At 52.6% G+C, this 23,583-nt stretch overlaps 1 protein-coding gene across 5 annotated transcripts in view; it reads right to left on the bottom strand.

Annotated features, from left to right (window-relative positions):
* Positions 1–23,583, bottom strand: part of SH3PXD2A (SH3 and PX domains 2A) — a 225,695-nt gene that overhangs the window by 114,320 nt on the left and 87,792 nt on the right. For all 5 annotated transcript variants that reach the window (XM_037064009.1, XM_037064010.1, XM_037064012.1 and 2 more), the window contains one exon: positions 2,352–2,428. In XM_037064009.1, coding sequence (XP_036919904.1) covers positions 2,352–2,428 — 77 coding nt within the window. The remainder of the gene's footprint in view (positions 1–2,351; positions 2,429–23,583) is intronic.

The raw sequence follows: 23,583 nt of genomic DNA, 5'->3' as shown, positions 1-23,583 counted from the left end.
TCCTAAGGTCTCAGACAATCAGACCACAGACCTCAGCTTTCTCATTCAGCAGAATTAAAGGTCACTTCTGCACTGCCCTGCCCCCCACCATTCTCAGGGTAAATACAGCCTGTAAGATGTCTGGCTGCTTGGTGACCCCATGACATTGCCCCTTGTCACCTGGCTCCAAGTCCTTCTCATCCGAGCTAATCAGGTTAGGAGGCTCCTCCTCCTGCAGACCCTACTTAACTGGTGCCCCCAGCCACCAGCAGCAGCACCCCTGGGGCCCCCGAGTCTCCCTGGATCTCATCCTGACTCAGGAATCCTGTTCAAAGCCTGCTCCGGGGAGATAAGATGTTATCGGTTTCTGGACCATCTCACAGAGACTGACTGCAGATGCCCGAGCTCCGCCACCGAGGCCATTGGAGCCGTGAATCCCGGCTGGAACATGCCTCTTCTAGCCCTCAGTCCCCTCCTCCATTAGCTTTGCCCATTTATTTAACTTCTTGGGAAAGGAATAAAGAGAAATCAAAGCTCAGGCTGCAGCCATTAATTTAACTGGATATGGCAAATGCCCTTTAAAAAGAAAGCTGAATGCAGGCATGCTTCCTATTATTGTGCTTCGCTTTATCATGCTGAATAGATGTTGCCTTTTTTCACAAAGCGAAAGCAAGACCCTCTACCAGCAAAGAGATTATGATACTCGCTTCAGTGCAGTGCTCTGAACCTGCAGCATCTCCAAGGTCTGCCTGTCCTGACCTGAAGGAAAGGAGCTTCTGGTTTAAGGGAATTCATCATCAGGCCATCCTTTCAGGTTAAGGCACAAAACATGACCAGTGTAACCTGCACAGTCACGAAACTCAGACTCAGGTTAGAGTGCGTGGTAGTGCTTGTCGCCCACAGGCCTTAGAGCATCAGTTATTAAATGTAGCAACATGATTCTCTTTTTAAGAAAGATTTTATTTATTTATTTTTAGAGAGAGGGAAAGGAAGGAAGGAAGAGGGAGAGAAATATCAGGCGGCTGCCTCTCTCATGCCCCCAACTGGGGACCCGGGCCCGCAACCCAGGCCTGTGTCCTGACTGGGAATCAAACTGGTGACCTTTTGGGTCGCAGGTTAGTGCTCAACCCATTGAGCCACACCAGCCAGGGCAGAACCTGATTCTTATTTAAGTATTTTTATTGTCAAACACAGTGATGGAACTTTATGGCAACCACTCTGTGGGGTACGGGATATTTCAGAGTGACAAACACTCGGATAGATGTTCTCCTACTCAACCCCTTCCACAAACCCTGTGAAAGAGTTGTTTTCACCCCCCCTTTTACAGATGAGGAAACTGGGGCTCAGAGAGGTGAAGTAACTCTTCTAAAGTCACAGAGCTAGCAGGTGGGGCGGTGGGATCCGACTCCAGCTCGGATACCGGCACTCCCAACAAAACGTCACCCCGCTTGCCTCGCCTCAAGATCCTTGAGTCCGACTCCACAGTAGCTTTCGTTTAACTGAGAAATTCCATCTCCGATAAAGCCAGTGAAGCCCAGTGGTAACACTCAGTTTTCCTGCCTTGTACTGATAGTAACGAACACGTAGCATCTGCCGAATGCGTCCCCCGTGCCTCTGTGTCAGTTCGTTTCATCCTCGGCACTCTCTCTGCGGAGGTGCCGTTCTCCCCCCTGAAGTGCAGATGTGGAAACGGAGGCTCCAGGAAGCGAGGTAACTTGCCCAAGTTCCTGAAGCCAGTGAGGAGCTCCAGCTACCCAGAGACTCCTCACTCCCGCTGCGGGGGTCCTGGGCCCCGCGATCTGCACTCACGCTCAAATCCGCTCCTGGCTTTGGCTGTTTCAATGCACATGCCCACGTGTGCTCTGTGTGTGTGTGTGCGTGCATAGGGCACATTTGCATCTATAAAGATGTGTCCATGGACATCTGTGACTATCAAGACTTCTGTGAATAAATGAATAATGCATATCAAACGTTCTTGAACTCAGCACCGATTCCAACAACATCTCAAAAGGAATTCAAAGCGACAGTTCTCCTGTGCCCAGCAAAATGCCACACCCCACAGAATCCCTTCGGTAGGAAGCCCCTTCACTGAGCTCCGAGCCAGTGGAAGGGATTTAAAATAGCATTTTGTAAACATGGACACGTCCCAGAAGGAGTAGAGGCTCAGCTGTGAGTCTCATGCAGTCCTGCCCTAGAAGAGGGCCGCCCAGTCAGCGGGTGGCCCCTCCCCAAGGGGCACCCGTACCCACCCCCCTGGCTAGGAAACACCAGGCTCCTGGACACAGCTGGGGGTCCGTACAGACAGCCTTCCTTCACAGATGGGCAGATGAGGCGACCCCCTGCCCCCCCGCAAGCCCCGGACACAGCCTTACCCGGCAGTACTCGTCGATGGGCTTCAGCCTCCTCACAGCTACGTCCCGGATGTGGCTTCTCCGGAAGAGGATTTTGCCTGGAAGAGAAATGCTCGTGAGCCAGGTGATTCCAGGTAAAGCTGCCACAGGGACCTGGGACCCCTACCACCTCGGTCCCCTCTCCCTTGGCCACCACTTCTGCTCATTGTCAAGGCAACAAAGGAAGTCACCTCTTTCAGAGGGCAGGAGGCACCCAAATCTGAGAGCCCAGGCCCTCTCGGGCAGATGAGGACCCCTGGAGGCTGCCATCTTGTCCAGGTCACCTTGTGTGAGTCAAATGACAGGATCAATCCCAGACATGGGCGCAGCTCCCAAGAGGCCTCACAAATAAATACAAAGGATGGCCCAACCCACATGCTGTGTTTTGTTTTCAGGCCCGTCCCTTCTTGAGAAATCGGCATTAGTTCCTGCCAGCCAGGCAGGAATTCCTATTCTTAGTTTAGGTGGGTGGCTATTTCCAGGGCGTCACAGGCCAATGCCAAGGGGGCCTGGCTGCCCCAGCCTGACTGCTCCCCAGCCTCTCTGATGGGCAGCCTGCAGACGTCCAGGCCACTGCTCAGCTGGGCTGACAGACCCTTTGACTGGAATGGGCAAGGCTCACAGAAACGCCAGCCCCTCGAACCTTCTCAGAAAGCTCCTCTGGGCTAGCCGAATTCAACGATAACAAATAGATCAATGCAAAGTCCTTTTACAGTCATTAAATTTTAGAATATAAACTCTAGCCCTGGCTGGGTAGCTCAGTTGGTTAGAGCATTGTCCCGATATACCAAGGTTATGGGTTTGATCCCTGGTCAGGGCATGTACAAGAATCAACTGGTGAATGCATAAAGAAGCAGAACAACAAATCTGCATTTCTCTCCCCTCGTCTCTCTTTTCCCCTTTCTTTCTCTCTCCTTTTCTGTCTCAAATCAATTAAAAAAAAAAAGAAAGAAAACCTGGAGCTTCTAGTGGCCATATTTATTCTTGCCTAAGAAGGAAACCAACTGAGAGAAAAGATTTGTGCCGATAAATGTTTTTGATGACTGAAAAGCAAACCCGAGAGACAGTGCAGGGCAGATCACTCTGATACCATCTGAACACCTGGATCAGGTGTTTCTGAACCCAGGGTTTACCTGGTGCTTTTATGTGTATAAAGCAAGACAATTATTTTTTTATTTAACCTAGCTGGAGGTGGAGTTTCATCACTACCATTGAAGGAGTCCTAATGGAGATAACCACCACTGTATGTGAAGGAACTTGTAGACCACGTGTTAATCCACTTAAGCTCCCTCCATCCCGGCCCAAGTGAAGTACAAAGAAAGGCACTGCTTCCCAAGGCCATTTCCCCAGAAGCAGGCTCAGAGACTAGGGGTTGAATGAATGCAAATTGTCCATTTGGGAGGTGACCCTGGGAAGTACCAGCAGGGGGATTAGGAAGGAAGGTGGGGAAGGGGAGGAAGTGTTACAGAGCCCGTTAACCACCGTGGGTCTCCAGAGCAAAGTTCTGTCTCGGAACCTGGGGGGATCGTGTAGACCACCCCTCAGAGCTCTGCCAATCAAGGGTAAGGAGTCTCAGCTGTTTATCCACCACCCCCTGGCTTGTCATTGCACTTCACAGTGCGTTAACTCCATAGCACTTCTAGCTGAGTGTATCCCCTGTGGCTCGAACAAAGCCCCCAGTTGCTCCCAGGAGCAGCCTCTGGCAGGCAGAGGTGAATGGTGAGGAGACCTGGGGGGCTGGGGCAGTGGAGGGGGGCACTGATAGCAGCTGCCACAGCCATCCCTGACTTCCCTGCCACGACAGGTTCTGGTCACCAGCCCTGCTCCGGGGGAACAAGCAATTAACGCATCACGCTGCATGAGACTGGGGTCCTATTTGTGCCTCTCATCTCTCCGCACCCCGTGTGGACGGGAGGCCGCAGTCTGCAGCACCTCCCTCTCCCAGCACCATTCACTCCACCCAGCACAAGGCTCTGCCTGCGGCAGGTAGGTGTCCAGTGGGCACTTGCTGGCCCACTCACGTTCCTCTCCGAGACTCTCCCTCAAGCTCTCCTTCCTCCCTTTCTCTGTGAGGCCAGGCAAAGGGGCAGCATCTACCTTCCCAGCAGAGGGACGACACTGTGTGGACTGGACACTGTCACTGAGATAAACGGGCTCCTTTACCACGAGTTCCTTTTGAAAGGAGATAAAACGTGATTTATCAGGGCACTGGAGACGGCCGCTTTTTCTGAGGGGAAGATGTCACAGATTTGGTATTCCTGGCCTCTTTGCCTCCCACCCTTTTTTGGCTGCCTGTCGCTTTATTGCCTGCATGTTGCAGGAGCATATGTGTGCAGCCATGGGGACGGCACGCAAACACACGCACAGCACGAGAAGACCCGCTCTCAGGATGGGCCCAGTGACAGGCAGTCCCTCCGCCTTTGCCCCGAGCCAGTCACCCCTCCGGAGCTGGAGAGCGCCCAGACGCAGTGACCCCGGCAGTCAAGAGGAATCTCGAGGGAACCTGCGGGAATGAACGGAGAAGCAGAGGAAACCAAAGGAGACCACAGGAGGAACTGGGGCGCACAGTTGGCTCTGCCCTGCGCTCCTCCTGAAAGCAGATAAAATGTGACTTAACCATTCCCCCCAGGATGGCATCTGCCCTTTCTTGTCTTGTGGGGGGACAAAAAAAAGGAGGGGGGTGGGGAGAGACAAACTAGGTCCCCTTCCTAGACCCCCCAACTCAAGACTGGCCAAACCTCTAAGTTTGGTATCTCAAGATATAAACATAGATATAGATTAGATATAGACATAGACATAGATATAGACATAGACATAGACATAGATATAGACATAGACATAGACATAGACATAGACATAGAGATCACATAGGACCAGATCCACTTGCAGAGATGAAACTAGTGACAAACAACAGTTAAAGAAAATCCCTGAGGCACCAGCAGTCGCAATCAGCTCCGTCCCTTTGTGACTTGTGACTACAGCAAGAGCCATAAAAGGCATTTCAGTGCATCTCCCCACATTCGCAGGAAGATTATGGCTTCTCTTCTTTCCAAAGAACTGAGACAGAAGTACAGGGTTCGATCCACGCCCATCTGAAAGGATGATGAAGTTTAGGATGTGTGAGGACATTACAAAGGGCAGCAAACTGGCAAAGCAGTCCAGGCTCATGGGGAGAAAGGGGTCGTCTCGGTAAGGCGCGTCACGGGAGAAAGCTAACAGTACCACTGCTCTGCGGGCCTTCACCCTGGCAAGGTGGCTGTCCCAGACTGGAGCTGGACAAAGACCACCAAGAGATCCCTGAATGGAAAACCAAATCTTGCCAAGTAGAAAAGAAAAAGGGTAAATACAAGGAAGAAACAATTGAGAAGATGAAGGAATGAAGTGATGTTATATGCAACTTTCATTAAACAATTAAAGTGAAATATATCCTAAGAACCCTGAAGCACCAATCCAAAAGAACCTATGCACCCCGATGTTCATAGCAGCACAATTTACGATAGCCAAGAGTTGGAAGCAACCTAGATGCCCATCGGTCAATGACTGGATCAAAAAACTATGGTACATTTACACAATGGATTCTATGCTGCAGAAAGGAAGAAGGAACTCCTACCCTTTGCAACATCATGGATGGAACTGGAAAGCATTATGCTGAGTGAAATAAGCCAGGAGGTGAAAGACAAATACCATATGATTTCACCTTTAACAGGAATCTAAACAACAAAACAAACAAGCAAGCAAAATATAACCAAAGACACTGAAATGCAGAACGTGCTGACAGGGTCCAGAGGGGAGAAAATCACAGGGGAAAAGGGGAAGGACTCAAATGAACAAGTATAAAGGACACATGGACAATAACTAAGGTGGGGGGCACTTGGGGGGCAGGGCTGGGAATACAAGACAGAAAACTGTACCTGAACAAGAATTAAATAAAAATTTTAAAAAATTAAAGTGAAAAACAAACAATTGAAGCCTCCAGAACGTGCAGAAGGTTCTGGAAAGGGAGGGATGGTGGTGGGTGAGGTCGGAGGTAGGTGGGAGGGCCCCTCACCCATGCTGGCCTGGGCCCCCCACCTCGCCCCAGAGACCCCTCTGTAAGTAAGGCAGCTGTGCCTCTGGGCTGGGCCCCTGCCCACCCCCTCCCAAGGGTCCTGGGTCTGCTGCTCAGGTGTGGAGGCAGAGGAGAATTCCTGCACAAGCCCTTTCTCAGCTGTTTTGGAATCCCAACAGGGCTTCTCTCTTTCCCGCTGAAATCCCGACAGGAGCAACGTTTTTCTGTTCTTGGGGCTTTGGCACAGACCGAGGGGGTTGGAGGGGGGAGAGGGAGGGACGATCTGGAAGGGATTCTACGGCCTTGACTTCTCTGTTAGGAATCCAAACCGCAATCTGAAAGCCAAACCGGTGACCGTATTAAAAAGGAGAGAGAGAAAAAGAAGGAGGAAAATCCCCATTAAGGAAGCTGAGACCACAGGGCATTAAAGGCCGCTTGTAAATGTAATTCAGGCCGTTTATGGTGAGGCCAGGCTCCTGCCCAAGTCTTCAAAGCCAGGCAGATGCTGCCCCAGAACTAATGATAAGCACCGTAGGGAAGATTACACGTGGGGCATGAAACGGACCTCAGGACGGAACTGATTCCTGAGAGCAGAGAAGAAGGCTGCCAAGCCCGACAGGGTCCCAGCAGGCAAATGGAGGCCCCCTCTCCAGGCTGCTATGGGCTGGGCTCAGAGGGCAGGACCAGCAGAAGGAGCAGGGGCCTTAGCTGGAGTCCTGGGCTGAAGTCCTGCCCGGGCCACCGGCTGGCTGTGTGACCTTGAAGCAGGTCCGTCGGCCACTAGGCCCTCTGGCTTCTCCTCTGCAGACTGAAGGGCCCAGGCTCCGTAGCTGCTCCTCTGAAGGTCCTAGGATTTACTGAGTGGGTATGATGGAACTGGGAGCAGAGGGGTGTGAGACGAGTGATAAGAGTAGCCAGGGCTGACTCCACGCCAGGCACATGCTAGGAGCTTTTCACTGAGTTCTCTCCTTACCCCTCACGACTTTGAAGCCGGTACTGCCATTAACCCCACTCTGCCCAGGAGGAGATGGTGGCTCAGAGGCTGAAGGACTTGTCCGAACTCACACGTCCATTAAGTGGCCGCGTTGGCCTTTCAACCTGGAGGTTTGGAGCTTGGAGAGTGAGGAGGAGACAGAAGGCGTGAATTCAAACAGTTCTTTGGGCTCTGATCTCACCTCGAGAGCTGTGGGGAGGACTTAGGATTTTAACTGTGTGGTGGGTACATGATGGACCCCTCCTCCCTGCCGGGTGCTATGCCAGGGCCTGGGGGACAGCCACGTTAGGGGCTGGCTCAGAATTAAGTAAACAGCCATGGAGGGCGGGCTATGCCCTGGGACGTGGAGTGCTGGCAGCCCTCCCGGGGTCTCTGCCTGTCACATACAAGTGAATGAATGAGTGAGTGAGGGAACGGAGGAGCGTGAATGGGTGAATGAGAGAGAGGATGAATGAACTGACGAGGCAGGGAAGGAGAGGTGACCCAGTGTCTGGTGGACTCAGGTGAGAAAGAGCCCCTGAAACAGCAAACCTGCCCGTCCTTCACATAACCCTTCCATCGCCTGTCTCCTCCTGCCCAGCTGGTCTATCCTGGGCAGCCTCGCCCCTTCAAGACCCACAGTGTCTGGGTGTAAATGTACACATCCTCTTCCTTGCTTTTTCTGCCTCCTGGAGTGCCTGCCATCCCACCACCCCGCCATCCCTCCCTCCAGCCCTGTCTTGTGGAAGCCTGCTCCAGGTGCCAGGACCACTGCGGTGAAGGAGACACATGGGCACCCTGATCTCAAGGTGTTTATGAGTGGAGGAGGGGGGCGGTACACAGAAGGGACACAGTACACAATTTCATATCCAGTAAGTAGTCTGGTCACACATGTCTCCCCTCACCTCTGTGTGGGGAATAAAACACAAGATGGGAAGGGGATTGGGTGGAACTGGGAAAAGGAGGAAGATGTACAAATTGCCGGTTATAAAAACAACCGTGGGGATGGTCATACAGCACAGGGAATACAGCCAATAATACTGTGATAACCTGTACGGTGTCATATGGGCACTGGACCTGCCGGGGTAAGATCACTTTATAAGTTACATGAATGTCTGATCACTATGTTGTGAACCTGAAACTTATGTAATATTGTATTGTATAATATAACTGAAAAACTTAACAAAGCATAATGGTAAGCACATAAAATAAAAAATAAAAGAAAAAAAGGAGAGAATAAAAGAGGGTAGCAGGGAGGGACATCCCCGGGGGTGGGAGAGGTCAGTCAGGGGTCAGGGACGTCTCTCTGAGGTCAGGGGACACTGTGAGGAGGAGAAGGAGCCAGTCGGGCACAACTCTGGCTGAGACAGCCACAGAGCGAAGTCAGAAGATGAAGAGGGGCTGTGTAGGAGTCTTGTGAGCCACAGAAAGGAGTTTGGTTTTCTTCTAAGTGCCCTTGGGCCCGCCTACCCACCTCCCTCCCCGTCCACAGGCAAAGTTTTCCCACCCTGAGTCCCCTCCACGAAGCCTTCCTTGCATGCCTGCCTGCCAACCCTCTCGCCACCCTCTCTCGCCACCCTCCCAGGCCCTCTGGCAGTCACCCCCTGTCGCCCTCCTTCTCCTGCTGTCCCTGAGAATTTGTCAGGGAACTGCCATCCCCAGGGCCCTCTCTGACCTTCCCAGCCCCTGCCCCACCCCATGCCCAGGCTGGCTGTCCCCAGCTACGCTGGCCTCCAAGGACACAGGTGTTCCTGACCCTCTCCTCCGGGTGCAGCCCAGACAGCCTGGAGCATCACAGGGGGTTCGCCTAAGAAACGGGAGAGGCTGCAGACGGCGGGGAAGCCCACAGACCACATGGTACACAGGCCTGTTCCACAAACCGCACTCTGGCCCATCTGATTAGAGCTGAGAACAAAAACGAAGGTGGGGGGTGTGTGTGCCTCCTGGGGCTCCTGTAACAAAACACCACAAACTTCACAGCTTAAGACAACAGGAGCTCTTTCCCTCACAGTTGTGAGGCCAGAGGTGATATCAAGGTGTCAGCAGGCGGTGCTCCCTCTGAAGGCTTGGAGCTGCCTGGCTCCAGTCTCCGCCACCATCGTGACATGGCCTGTCCCTCTGCCACCCAATCCTGTGTCTCTCCTGCAGTACCAGGCCTTGCTTGCCCTTTACCTGAACTAGTGGAGACAAAGGGCCATTTTGGCTGGGGGAGCTGGGGGAGGTCTGGGTGCTAAAGCAGTGGGCACGGACAGATTCTGGAAGGATGTGGTCTCGATGGGGAAGGTGCACAGCCCAGGGGTCCTCCCTCCATGCCCTGCGCCCTGGCTCCCACGGATCTCTCTTTAAGATCCATGCTGAGAACCCGCCCCTGGTTTAGTCCGGCATGATAGGCATCTGTGGGTGTTGCCTGTCAGCATTTTTATTACTGTGCCCCAGTTTTCTTTTGAGGAACCATCCCTCCTTCATTCTCAGCCTGTACGATTTTAGTTGGACACATCTTACCCTGAACTCGTGGGGTCAGTCCAGTCCAGCTATGAGCATGTGACCAAGCTGGCTGACTGAGAATCAGCCTAAGAGGTTTGCTGGGACCACCAGAAAGAGAGGTGCTCTTTTTACAGGGGCTGCTAACTCATAAGCTGTGAGCCCCAAGTTATTAGGAAACTTCTTTGCATATCTGTGTTACGGTCAAGAGAATGAAGTAGAGAGATACATTATTTGTCTCCTAGATCCAGCCATGCCTGAAACCACTGCCCCTGAAGTTTTCAGTACCAAGGTCAATAAATCTCTTTTTTTCCTTACACCAGATTGAGATGGGTCTCACCCTTGTCACCAGGAGATTCCTGATGAGTACATCTGGCTCTGGCATTTACTGTTGTGTCATATGGGACAAGTCACAACCTATCTGAACCTCAGTGTCCTCAAATAGCTACATGTGCATAGCAATGCTTAACTCAAAGGACTATTGTGAGGTGTCAATGCACTAGTGTATAAAAGCATCGAACACATTCCCAGCCCATAATAAATGTTGAGGAAATTGGATCTTTTACGAGTTGACAATTTCAGGTCAAAGAGGTGGGGTATGACCTGGCCCTGCCTGTCTCCCTGTTGGCCATGGGGACTCCAAGCACAGTAGTGCTTCCCAGGCACCGTCTATTACCTGGCTTCCCCACGTACAGCCAAACACTAACACTCCTCAGCCTGCAGCGACCTTCCCTGACTCAAACCCACACCCTCTAAACACACCGTGTCTCCTACATGGATCCCGTCCCTCTTCTGCGGGATGCGCCTCCTCCATCAGCCCAACGCAAAGGGCAGAGAATGTAACAGAATGGAGAGGCAGCGACTGCTCAGCCCGTCTGCCCACCTTGGGGCACTCTCACATGATTCACCACGGTGAGCCTCCCTCCCGGGCTCCGCCTCCAACCTCTTCTCCCACACACTCAGGAAAACAAACTTGCAAAAACCCACTGGGATGCCCTGGCTGGTGTAGCTCAGTGGATTGAGCACGGGCCTGCGAACCAGAGGATCGCAGTTCGATTCCCAGTCGGGGCACATGCCTGGGTTGTAGTTCAGTTCCCTGCAGGCCAACTCCCAGCAGGGGACGCACAAAAGGCAACCATACATTGATGTTTCTCTCCCTCTCTCCTTCCCCTCTAAAGATAAATAAATAAATAAAATCTTTAAAAAAAAAAAAACCCCACTGGGATTTTGCCATAGATTAACCCTCTTGTAGCCACAGCATGCTTATCGTAAGAATTAGCACATAGGCAGGAGGGGAAGACGATCTTCCAAATTCTGCCTTGGAGGTTCCCACACATAGTGCATGGAGCCAGGCCTAAGAGAACAAAAGCCTTCATTCCGCCCTCCTCAGTGGGGTCGGTGGGATGTATGGGGGTCTGCTAGAGATAAAGCACCTAGTACCAGCACATCAAAGGTTAATCTGTCTTTCTGGACCCTAATGGAGTTGAAGGCTCTTTGAGCAGTCTTACAGAGCTGTGGGACCCAAACAATTTCTTCCTTTCTTTCTTTCTTTTATTAAAAAAAGCTTTTTGGGGTGAAGTATAAATGCCCAGTGGAAAAGCACACAGGCATGTGTATAACGCAACGAATGTTCATGAGCTGAAGTCATCCGTGTCACCAGCGTCCAGACCAAGAAACGTGTCACCTCTTGCTCTGCAGAAACCCTTCACAGCTAAGGAGCGGATTCTGGGGGGGTTGTCAGCGCTCTGTACTGTGTGGATGTTGGAACCCTGGACCCACTGGGTGATGTCTACTGCACAAACACACTCACTGATTTTAGTGCTATTTACTTTTGTTTTGTCCAGGCTTTCTTAAAAATACATGTTTTATGCTTTGATTCAGGTGCAGCAAATTGACTACATGCGAGTCTGGATTCCTGGAACAAGGTCCTTTTTTTTTTTTTTTTTTTTTAATTTATTTATCTTTAGAGGGGAAGGGGAGAGGGAGAGAAACATCAATGTATGGTTGCCTTTTGTGCGTCCCCTGCTGGGAGTTGGCCTGCAGGGAACTGGACTACAACCCAGGCATGTGCCCTGACTGGGAATCGAACCTACAAGGTCCTTTTTGAATATGAAATGTGAACACACTTTCGGTGTATTAATTGCCATATACAAGGGGTAAATGCTCACCTATGGGGCAGCTTTGGGAAGAACAGTGTGAACAGGAACAAAACCCCTGAGTCTGCCAACGTGTTCATTCTCCCTTTCCCTGGAAAACACCCAGGATTGGTCTTCAGCCCTGACACAGACAGGAGGGATTTCGTTAGCTGTAGCTGAGATCCACTTTGGATCATGGATTGTCAGACAAGAGCACCCCAGGTCTTCTTACATTCGAATCGCCTGTGAGGTAGGCGGCATCCAGGGATTCCCAACGGGTGTCAAGCCAGAGCAAGATGCTGGCCACAAAGGCACTATGCACATTGGCAGGGGAGGTGGGCTGGCCCAGCTCCACTCTGGGGGGGCGCGCAGGCAGAATGCTGTAACTGACCCCTTAGCCCCAGGGCAGGGAGAGGCTTTGTCATCAGATACAACAGTACTTAAAGTGGCCAAGCTGGGGACAAATACCACTTGGGTGCTGCTGGGGGTCCTTAGGGCAAAGGCTGTGGTCTCATTCAGAGCTGGGCTCGGACAGGGCTGAGCACACCTGGGAAGGTGCTTAGTAAACCCATGTAGCATGTGCACTAATGGTGGGAAGAGCGGTAAAGGCCAAGGACACTGGCCTGCATAGCCATTGTCACACCGGTCTGACTTTACCTCCCAGCTGTGCTTTTCTATTCTTGATCCCGTGTGAAGGTTAAAAAAAGTCAGCCTTGGCTGGTGTGGCTCAGTGAATTGAACACCGGCCTGTGAACCAAAGGGTCGCTGGTTCAATTCCCAGTCAGGGTACATGCCTGGGTTGTGGGCCAGGTCCCCAGTAGGGGGTGCATGAGAGACAACCACACATTGATGTTTCCCTGTCTTTCTTCCACCGTTCCTCCTTGTCTAAAAATAAATAAGTAAAATCTTTAAAAATTAAAATCAAAACCTGGAACCATTCAGCTGCTGGCAGGGGAACAGAGGGGGAACTGCAGAGCTGAGAGGCCCCAGGCCTTGACAACCCTGTGTCCTGGGTGCATGGAGCTTCCTGAGCGTCCGTCTTCTCCTGTGCCCACGGGATTGCAGGGCTGGGACTGGGATCAGCAACAGCACGTGGAACAGGCACAGCACACAGTGCTGGGCCCATGTGGGGGCGCTCAGCAGCAGGGGAGGCCGAGGCCCACAGCCCACGTGAGCTGTATGGTGACTCTTTGTCTGTCTGATCCCCAATCCCTCCCCGACCCACACCCCAGTCCATGTTCTACCCAGAATGCAGAATAATTTCTTAAAATGAAGCCACTGCTACACCTTTCCATGACTTCCCAGTGCACTGAGAATAAAATTCTAAACTCCCTTTTGTGGCCTTCGAGGCCCTGCAGGATCTGGGTCACGCCTCCCTATCTCTGACCTCACCTCACCACGCCAGCCACGCTGGGCTTCAATTAGTGCGACAAACACAGCCAGTTCTTCCATCTCGGGGGCCCCTGTGCACACTGTCCTGTCTCCCTTTGCACGCCTAACGCCTTCCATCCTTCGGGTCACCACCCCATTGGAAGGCCTCAGCAGGCCACTCTGAAGATGGGAGGCCTCTCCTCCCTCTCTCCCAGGCCTTGATTTTTCCCCTCCTAGAATTCACTGTGATTTGTGGTGGTCTCGCCTCTTTATATGAGGCCTTATGTCTCACACGATGTCCACTTACTACGGTGTCCTCAGGGCCCAGCACAAGCACTGGCACACAGTGGCCCTGCGCTGACATCTGCGGAATGGACGAGTGAGCGTGAGTGTGTGGGCTGACACGTTGCGCTCTAGACCATCCCCTTGTTTAAACACACACACAGACAGGCACGCTGAGCTGCTGGCTCTGAGTGGGGCTGTGGCAGGAACGGCCCCAGACAGAGCGGGGCCAGACAGACCCAGGACCCAGGACCCAGACAGAGCGGGGCCAGAGAGTGTGGTTAACTCCGAGCCGGCACCAGGGCCAGGCTGTCCCCACTTGGTATGGGGTGCGGGTGTGGCGGGCATGGAGGGCGTGGTGGGCAGTGGCTCGGCACCCTTCCTGTGGGGGCCTGGAATAAAGGACCCTATTCAGCCCGTGCAGCCTCAGCTCCTTCGCTGCTTGGGAGGCTGCCCTCAGGAAAGGGACTGTGGGACGCTGGGCAGAGCTTCCCGGCAGCCTCTCCCTGTGGCATGGCCCACAGTGGGGGACCGGGGCACAGGTAGGAATGAGCCAGGCAAAGGGAAGTGGAAAAAGTATTCCAGGCAGGAGTGGAATACCTGGGCTAGGTATTCCACCTAGCCCAGGAGTGGGCTAGGAGTGGGCAAGAAGAGACTGAATGGCTAACAGGGTTTCGATCACATGGGCCACACAAAGCAAAGCAGATGTATTCAAGTGATGTATTCAGTAGTTCACAAATACACACCCGAGTTCCGAAACCTACAAGGCTGGGGACCACAATTTTAACCTGAGGGCACAGAGCCCCTTCCAGGGTCCGAAGCCCTTCTTCCTCAAGGATCGGAAGATGGGGGCAGGGGCAGGGGTCAAGTCCAGCTTTTAAGACGTTCCTGACTGTAACCTTCTGAATCAAAACCATGCAGTCAAGCCGTTCCTGAACTCCTAGATCACAGAAACTGTGTGAGATCCAATAATAAATGTTTATTGCTGTTTTAAGCTGCTAAAGTGGGGGGGTGGGGGCAGTGATTTGTTACACAGCAATCAGCCTCTCTGATACAAGGCCCAACCGTGCTCATGCGAGCGAGAGTCCCTGGGGAACCTGAATCAGAGATATTTGGGGTGTTGGTTACAAGTGCGAATTTCTGATATTTACCCAAATCCCCTGAATATGACACAGAAAGGGATGGGGGCACGGGGAACGGCCACATTTTTAATAAGGCTTCCTGAGTGACAGTCCTGTAGCTGTGGGGCTGAGAAGGGCTGAGCTAATCTAACTCACCTGACAGAGCCTCCGAGAGCTGACGGTTTCATCCTCATCACACACCTGAGCTGGGGCAGCCAGCGCCCGACTCAGCACCAGACTCCTGATTCAGTGCTCTCTCTACTTATTTCCTCCTCTGCACACTTCAGGTTGCCTTCTGGGAAGGTGTGGGCTTTCTTTGCTTTTTCTTTTATTTATATTTAAAATTGCATGTAGCAAAATGCTACATAGCTAATCATGTATCTGCTTAAGAGCTTGCTTTGCTTGAGAAGAACTATGTCAGCATCACCCAAAAGGTGGGTCTAATGCTAAGAAGCCCAGCGGGTACTAGGCTGTGCAGAGAGTCCAGCTCTGCCACGTGACGTTGCATCGGAAGCGGCACTTCTACTGAGATGCCCCAGCCCACACATTTTTCTCCCAGGCAAACAAAATGCAGCGTGTCTGAGCCAGAGATGATGAACAAGGACAATGAGGGTGTCTACCTCCACCCTGCCAAACTGTCACCCACGGAGGTAAAAATAATAACCCAATTTCATTTGGGGCTTAGAAAGAACTCACACAATCTTATCGAATGATCTTTGCGGACTGCAAGTTAGGCAGGCCTGGTGCCCATTCAGTCACTCACCCAACACATTCGTTGAGCACCTACTATGTGCCAGGTGATACTCTACATGTGGGGGCATATGGATTTCCTCATTTAATAACATTTATACGTGTGTATGATGTGCCAGGCACCGGCTTAAGAAGTTTACAAATATTAACTAACCTAATCTCACAGCAGCCCAACAAAGTAGATACCATTACTCTTCCCATTTGACAAGGAAACTGAAGTACAGAGAGATTAAGTAACTTTCCCAAGGCCAAACAGCCAGGAGGGTATAACAGGGGGAGGAGAACCCAGGCAGTCTGGCCTTAGATACCGTCCTGTTGACCAAGACAAAACAAGGCATGTTTCCTGCTCGTCAAAAACTCCAGTTTTTAAAATCCCCATGACTACAAAAGAAGAAGCGGAAGCTTGGCGACATCTTCTGTATTTCCGCAGGTCACGCACTGCTGGGACCAAAAGCGAGGTCTGGTGCCAGGCCGCATGTCTGTTCCAGCACATGTGTCTGTTCACAAAGGTTTCACAGAAGACAGGCACACGGCCGCGAACAGGGCGGGTGCTCCCAGAGTCCAGAGAGAGAGGGCTGCTGCAGGCCCCACCGCAAGCTTGAAGTATCCCACCCAAGAGACACCAAAGCAACTGAACAGGGCTCGCTCGCTGTCCTGGCCATCGTGATTTGTGACCGTCCGCTGCCCCACGGGTATTCATGCCTCCAGCTTTCGGGGCAGTGTTATTTATAGACCACGTTTCTATTTATATTTTCATTGAATTCTTGCTAACCCTAGCTAGATTTCCCCCCAAAAAACCTGGAGAGAGAAGGATAAGAACTCTTTTTTACCAAGTAAGTCAGGGGGCAAAGGTGAAGGTCAAAGTCTTGGCTGTGTGTGCAGTCTTTCAGCAGGAGCTCTTTGCAGGGAAGCCTTCAAGACAAGGGGGCTTTCTATGCTTTCCAAAGGAAATGGGGGTGGGGTGGGGTGGGGAAGGGCACAAAGCTGGCCTTATACAGAGACGGCCACATTTTGCCAGTGTAGTGGGATTCGAGGTAGGCCTAGGAGACCTCAGTTCCCCTAAAATGTTTGGCCTTTTGCATGATGTTTGATCATTAGACATTCATTCCTTTGGTCTTCGTGTCTATTAGGTCACAAAATGTTGGGATCTTGAGAAAACCTAGACAGTATTAAGACCAACCCTTGTATTTCATATATGGGGAAACTCGGGCTCAGAAAGATGCTATAACCTGTCCTCACGGGGGAATCTGATGAACAAATGGAAATCTATTACAACGCACAGGAGACCATCCCGACATTGGAGGAAGAACTGTCAGACATGGCAAAAGAAACTGGGGATGCCAAAGTGGGCTCAGAAATTCTCCCTCACCAAGTTTTAGGAAGGAACAAGTGAAACCATGTGCTGTGTCCTAAGGTTCTGGTTGGTGTCCCCAGGGTAAACTTCCTGATTTCAGGATCACACAGAAAAATAAAGGCAAAGGAGGACTTCTTCCTTCCTCATTTTTAGTCCCTTGTTGAGCTGTGGGTTAATAAACACTATCTGTGATAACTGTTAGTACAGCATTACTTTATAGGTTTGTGTTTCCAAAGCCAGCTTTCAGAAAGTCATTAACTTCCTTCTGGGCACTATGCCTGCAATTCCAGCACCCGCCAGTAGATGTCTAGTTCAAGACAGGTACAATAAATAGGTTAAGTGAAAGGTACCAGAAAAGGATGCAGTCTAGACCTTTACTGTAGGAATTGGACACTCAAAGAAAAAAAAAAAAAAGAAGAAGACCAGTCAACCTCTAATTGCTATAATAAAAGAAAACATGATATAAAACTTGAAGCCAAGTTTAAAGAAATGCAAACACCCTGCTGTAGGTGGCGTGCCGCCATTCTGCATCAAACTTGAACTGCTCATCTCCAGGCAGCTCAGCTTTGGTCAACCCCACTCGGCAGCAAGCACTGCTAGGAAAGAACAGAGCGGCCCGGAGCGTGGGCTTCGAAGTGTTAGGACCGGGGTGTGAATCCCAGCCCTGTTTCTCCCTGGCTGGGCGGCCCTGGGCAAAGCACGTGCCTCTTCTAGCCTGTGAGCGTTCATCTGTGAAGTGGGGTTGCTGTCATTAACTGATACAATGTAAGCACACGTACCTTATTTGGCAAACGTATGTACTTCATAAACAGTGGCAATAATGCTTAGGCTGAAACGTTCTCTCCTCTACAATCGTTAGAAGTCCCAAGTCCTACACACCATTCTGCAGACAGCTGTTCGGAACTTTTCTCCCATCTCCAATTCCATGAGAAGTTGCCCCTGGGCCCCTCGGCTTGTGTGCTCACAGCCATTCCACTCTCCTTTAGGAACAAATCTTACTCGAGCCTTCTTCACCAATGCTCACTATTAAAGTCGTAAACTCACCTCTCAGATCAGAAACAAGAAGCCAGGATGAAAACCTTGCCCATGAGAGAAGGCACGGAATGATTAGTCATCGGCTCTCCACTGTCCTCCTCTGGCTCCCTCGCTTTGAGGCTTAGGTCTGTAAGAGCTTTATATAGAAAGGCAAAAGATACTCCTTCAAAATCAGGCTATTTCTTTGGTTTAATCTTTTGCCAAAGACTCCTTAAAAGAGACCCAAGCCTTTTTCGTCTCCTCGCAGTACAATAACTGGCCACAGGCCATGCTATCTCAAAAACCACAGAGGGTTCATAGGCCAATCTCTGCCATCTCCAATCAGAAAGGCATCTGAAATTAAAAACCTTGGCAATCCCTTTGGCCCCATACTTCACCCCATCTTGGAAGGGAGTGGAGAAAAAATTTCTGACTTACAGCTGATGAGGGGGTGTGGCTGAGGTCCCAAGCAGCCTCCTGGTTGGGCTGGTGATGGGGGATGGAGCGTGGTGCCATGACTTACCCCCACCCCATCCCGCAGGGTGACAAGAACAGGCAGGTGACTCAGGGATGGGGAGGGATGTAAGGTTGACAGACCAGCCCTCAGTACGTTACTTGCATGAAGCCTCGTCTCCCCACATACCTATGCTGAGGTCAGAAATGGATTCACCAATACAGATTTAGTGGTTTATATGGTATCATGTGGTTGGACAGAACAGTAGTTCTCAAACTTCCCTGTGCATACAATCACCCGTGTGTGTTATGAAACGGCACACTGTGACCCTGTGGGTCTGGGGCCGGGCCAAGACTCTGCATTTCTGATGAGCTCTCAGACGGCGCGCGTGCTGCTGATCTACAGACTACGTTTGGAGCATCAAGCCTTGAAATGAGACCTCATGCATGGAAACGATCCCGGAGGGGCAGCTCACCAGTTTGTGAGGAGCCAGACACTAGCGACGAAAGAGTGAAGATAGGGAATACGTAAAACGGAGTTGCTTTAATCAAGCTGTTAAAGTTACTGACACTATGAATGTTGAAGCATGAGGAAAGACTTCACTCTTGTTCTCACTAGCTTGGGAACTTAAACTTCTTGACCTTTCCATCCTGTGTCAATGTCTGCATATGCATCTGGACCTACCCCAGTCCTCCAGATAACTCTCCAGTACCTCCCGAAGGACTCCCATGTTCAGACCCCCTGAATCCATTTTCCAGACCGCCAGACACAGGCAGTCCCCCGACACCAATCCTCTTGACCACCTGGCATCCATCACCCAGACTGCTGACATCTGACCGGAAATTGTCCTGGACCAGTCCTAGGGCTAAGACTGAGTATTCTCCAGAATGTACTTTCTACAATAAGAACTCATAACTTTTCTTTCTTCAGAACACTTCTGGATTTTTCCCTAGTTTTTTTCCCCAGTTTGCAAACTCTAAGACCCTTGAATAAGTCCTTATGATTAATTTCTAGCTGAAGCCTCCAGGCTTTTTGAGTTCATTTGCTACCAATAATCACCAAAGCATCATGTGCTTACTGTGTGCTTCACAGATAACATTTCATTTGGGGCTCCCAGCAGCGCTGTGGGTATTTCACAGCTGGGCATTATGAAGGTGCAGAGGTGCTGAGGAAGGCCGGCCCGAGGTCACACAGCCGCGGGTGCAGAGCGGCTGAGTCAGGACCTGACTGGGCTGCTTGGCCCCACAGCCTCCGGTGCCGAAATGCAATGCCTTCAGCCCAGAAAAGACGCAGGGGTTCAAGTCAGACGACCAGGACCAAAGAGAAAGACCCAGTGCGAACCCAGATCTGTCTGAGCCCGAGGCCAGGTTCAGATGTACTAGAACCTCCACGTTCCGGGGCTGGTTGAGCTGAGGCGTCACACGGCTTCCTTTGGCAGTGCAGCTGTGTAAACTCTCCCTGAAATCTGCCCCGGTGCGTTCTCAGAAGTCCCGCTGGCCCCTTGTGCTCTGTCCTGGGGGGAACCAGAAGTGTAGCCCTTTTCCTCCACGCCCTGCCCTGAAGGGCAGAGAGGGGCTGGAGCTGCCAGCCAACCCCCACCCCACTAGCTTCCTCCCCTGCCTTCTGAAGGGGCATTCAGGTGAACAGACGCCATGTTCAGGCCGTGCCAGTCCCTCAGGCCCACTGTGGTCTGGAGGCCAGGCAGCCTGGATCCGGGCCTCCTCAGTGGCCATCAGGCCTCGGAAGAACTGTGGAGGTGAAGGGGGAGGAGGTGGTCGGGGCTCAGGGCAACAGCCCCTCTCGGGATGAATGGTGCGTCAGTTCACATGGGCCTGGGGGGTCTCCAAGGGTCAGCTCCACTCCTGCCAGGGAAGAGCTCTGGCTTGGGGCTCTGCCCTCAGGCTGAGGTCCAGTTGGGAGGAACCCGACAAGCAATGGAGGGTTAGGCTAGGAACACTGTGGAGACCCACGAACAGTGCCCCTCACCTCCTCAGGAGGAGGGGGGCCGAGCTTCCTCTCAATGGACCCGAGTGTTCTCCCTCCTCTGCCACCACTCGCTGCCCCCCCCCCCCCCCCCCCCCCCCCCCCCCGCCCACCCCAGNCCCCCCCCCCCCCCCCCAGCAAAACCTGGATCTGGACACCAGAGCGCCCAGGGCCTGGCGGCTCCTGGAGAGGGTCACTGATGGCAGCGACTCCCCACCACAAAGCATCTTTCATATGAGCCAGAGTCCTCAGCTATCTCAGGGAGGAGGGTGGAAGTCACTTTCTTTCAGCCCCAGGCTGATGTCCAAGGTGGGGGCTGGGGAGAGGTGATGGGAAACGCTGGTGCCGTCATCTTGGCCAGGACCACCCCCCACACAACCTGGGCCACCTGGACCACCGCCCACACAACCTTGACCTCTCCCTCATCCCCAGCTCCAACCCATCAGCAAGGCTTCTTGGCTGTTCCTCCAAAGTCATCTCAAAGCTACTTCTCTCCACTCCTTTGGGGTACCCAGCCTCAACCAAGCCACTCGCATCTCTTGCTGGACCTCAGCCACCTCCAACTGGTCTTCCGGCTCCAAGCTCCCTGCCCTGCCCTTCCAAAACAGAAACCCAGTCATGTGGCCCCTCAGCCCGGAATCTCTCAGAGACCTTAGCGCACACAGGACAAATCCTCACCCCAAAGAGTGGTTCAGGACAACTACACGAGCCGGCCCCGTGTGGCAGCCACACTGAGAGCTCACGCAGCCTCAGCAACCAGGCTTCCCGTGGTACAGAGGTCCAGCACTCCGCCAACCGCCCCACCTGGCTGCCCTCTGCTCCCACCTCACACCTGGGCTCAGGTAACTGGCCTGTTGGTCACCTACACCTGAGCATGAATCTACCAACAGCACCACTCCTAGGGCATGGCAATGTGTCCTCGATAAGCACGAAGTGAAAGGATTTGACCCCCCGTAAGCGCATGTTTGAGCATCATGTAAAGAAACGATTTATTTCCAGGGGTGGAAGGGTTGAGGGCGAGATGAGTCATGTCACAGAAACCTGTGGTCACCGAAATCTGGTGACTCTGCCAACATGCAGGGGAGCCCTGGTTGCTGTCACTTATTCGATTCTGTGCCATGGTGATTAGCAAGGGTGGCACCAGAATCCAGGACACCGAACCCAGTCTGGGGCACATTTTCCTACGTGTTAAGTTACACGGGCTCATGGAGACCGTGAAAAGAGGTGCATTTCTGCTTAGATTAGAGGCTTCACAGGGAAGACATCCCAGGACACGCTCCATTCCGGGCTGGAGATTTGGGGTGAGTGTTTAGGAGGCTGATTCCGTTCCAGCATTATCCCTGAACAAAGGAGGGCACGGAGTAAGCGGTAATGAAGTGACGGGACCCTTTCCCCGGTGCTGAAACGTGGGATGACACAGGGGAAAGGCTGGGGGCTCCGATCCCCATTTTCTTGAGAAAGAAAACAGGTCCTTGCGTGGCTGCCTCCTGCAAAGCTCATTATTCCCAGCGGGGCCTGGCAGCTCTGGAGCGGCGAGCTGAGAAGCTCGGGGCCCTGCCGTGTTATCACGGTGACCGCGGGTTCTGGGGCACAGCCCCCTCCCCACCACTCTGCCTAGATCAGCCACCTGAGTCATCAACTCTTCAGAAACAAGCTCCTCGCTGCTTTGCAAGTGGCCACAGGCAAGGAAGGAGAAGCAAGAAGTGCAACTGGGCTGAAACACGGTGGGGAAAGCTGAATCGGCACGGAGAGGGCAGGCGGGCACAGGGCATAGGAGGGAGAAGCCACGCTGGTGTCCTACCGCAGAGCCACCGTGAAGGACAGGCAGGCCTGCAGCATGGCTCTCCTTGCGTGGCTCACACAGCGCTGTCTGTGTTTCAGTTCTCAGAATGGAGTCCTAAACCAAGATGAACAGACCCATCTGACACAGGAGAAAACCAGCCCCGGAGGCCACGTGGCGGGGCCAGAGTCACACAGCTTAGGCAAAGGTGAGGAACCCTTTTGTTCCTGGGCAGCACCCCCCCTCCGCCTCTCACCCCACTTCACCGCTTATTGCTGTTCTTCAAATGCACTCCCTGGGCCACACTCAGGTCGCTACCCTTGCTGTCCGCAGCCTGACACTTGGGGCCCTGACCTGCCCATGCCTGGCTCAGTTCAGGTGCCACCTCTGCAAGAAGGCCTTCTTTGCCCTCCCAGTCTCAGAGGCCCAAGCCCGGGCAGCTACCTGCCACTGGCCTGGTTGTTTTTCATCCTGGACCTTAGCACTATCAGACGTGATCTGTTTGCGCTCCGACTCCCCCGATGGATGGTGGACTTCCCGAGAACAGCGACCCAGTCTACCTTGTTCTCAGCCACATCATCTGTGCGCCCAGCACGGGCCAGGTGCTCAATGAGCACCTTCAGCAGAAACAGACCGACAGCAGGTCCTGAGAACCACCCGGCCCAGATTACAGAGCATGAGAATGATCTCAGGGGTGGGGGCAGCAATTACAGCACGAGAAGACCAGCACTTCCAGAGGAGGTTAGAGGAAGCCGCTTTTAACACAGCACACGGTGCCGCTCAGGCCTATAATCTTCCCAGTCTTTTTAAAACCCTGGCATTACCAGCAGCCCCTATTTTTCCTTCTCCGTCACGTAGGTTTGTCTCTTCCTGCCATCCAAGGTCATCAGTGGGCTCAGAGACCTCTCTGGCCCTCTTCCTAGGGGACCGTTGTATCTGTCAGCTGCCTTCCTCCGCCCATCCAAGGCCCTTCAGGGAGGGCATTCCTAGGGGGCGCTGGGTGGAAACACCTACAGCCCAGGGAGAGGGCCGGCTCTCCCCCATGCCATGGACCAGCTCTAGCTAAAGACATCCCTTCCCCCTGTTTCCTTCTGCTCTGGAACAAACACCGGATCTGCTGCACAGGGCTCTGGGGGCAGGGAGAGGAAGGCCCTGGAGACAGCGTTTGCAATTCTCCCAGCACCCTCCTGCACTGTGGCTCCGAACTGCCTCTTCGTGAAGGGGCCGGTATGCAAACTGGTGAGCCAGTACAAAAGAACCAAGCACGCCTGCTGTCTAAAAATACTTGCCTCTAAGTTCGTAAGGTCACGAGGCTGCCTGCAGGCTGACAGCTCCTACTTTGATTACGGTTATAGGCTCACTTTTCTTCCTAAGCTATCTAGTTTCTCCGTGACTCATCGACCCAGGAATACAGATACCTATGGTGGGACTGACTCAGCTATTAGGGTGAAGGGGCTTTCTGGAAGCT

Source organism: Sturnira hondurensis, unplaced genomic scaffold (genome assembly GCF_014824575.4).
Source record: "Sturnira hondurensis isolate 20B ecotype Veracruz unplaced genomic scaffold, ASM1482457v3 Scaffold0014854, whole genome shotgun sequence".
NCBI classification, from domain to species: Eukaryota; Metazoa; Chordata; class Mammalia; order Chiroptera; family Phyllostomidae; genus Sturnira; species Sturnira hondurensis.
The sequence above is the reverse complement of the archived record's forward strand: the minus strand, read 5'-3'. Positions and strand labels throughout refer to the sequence as shown.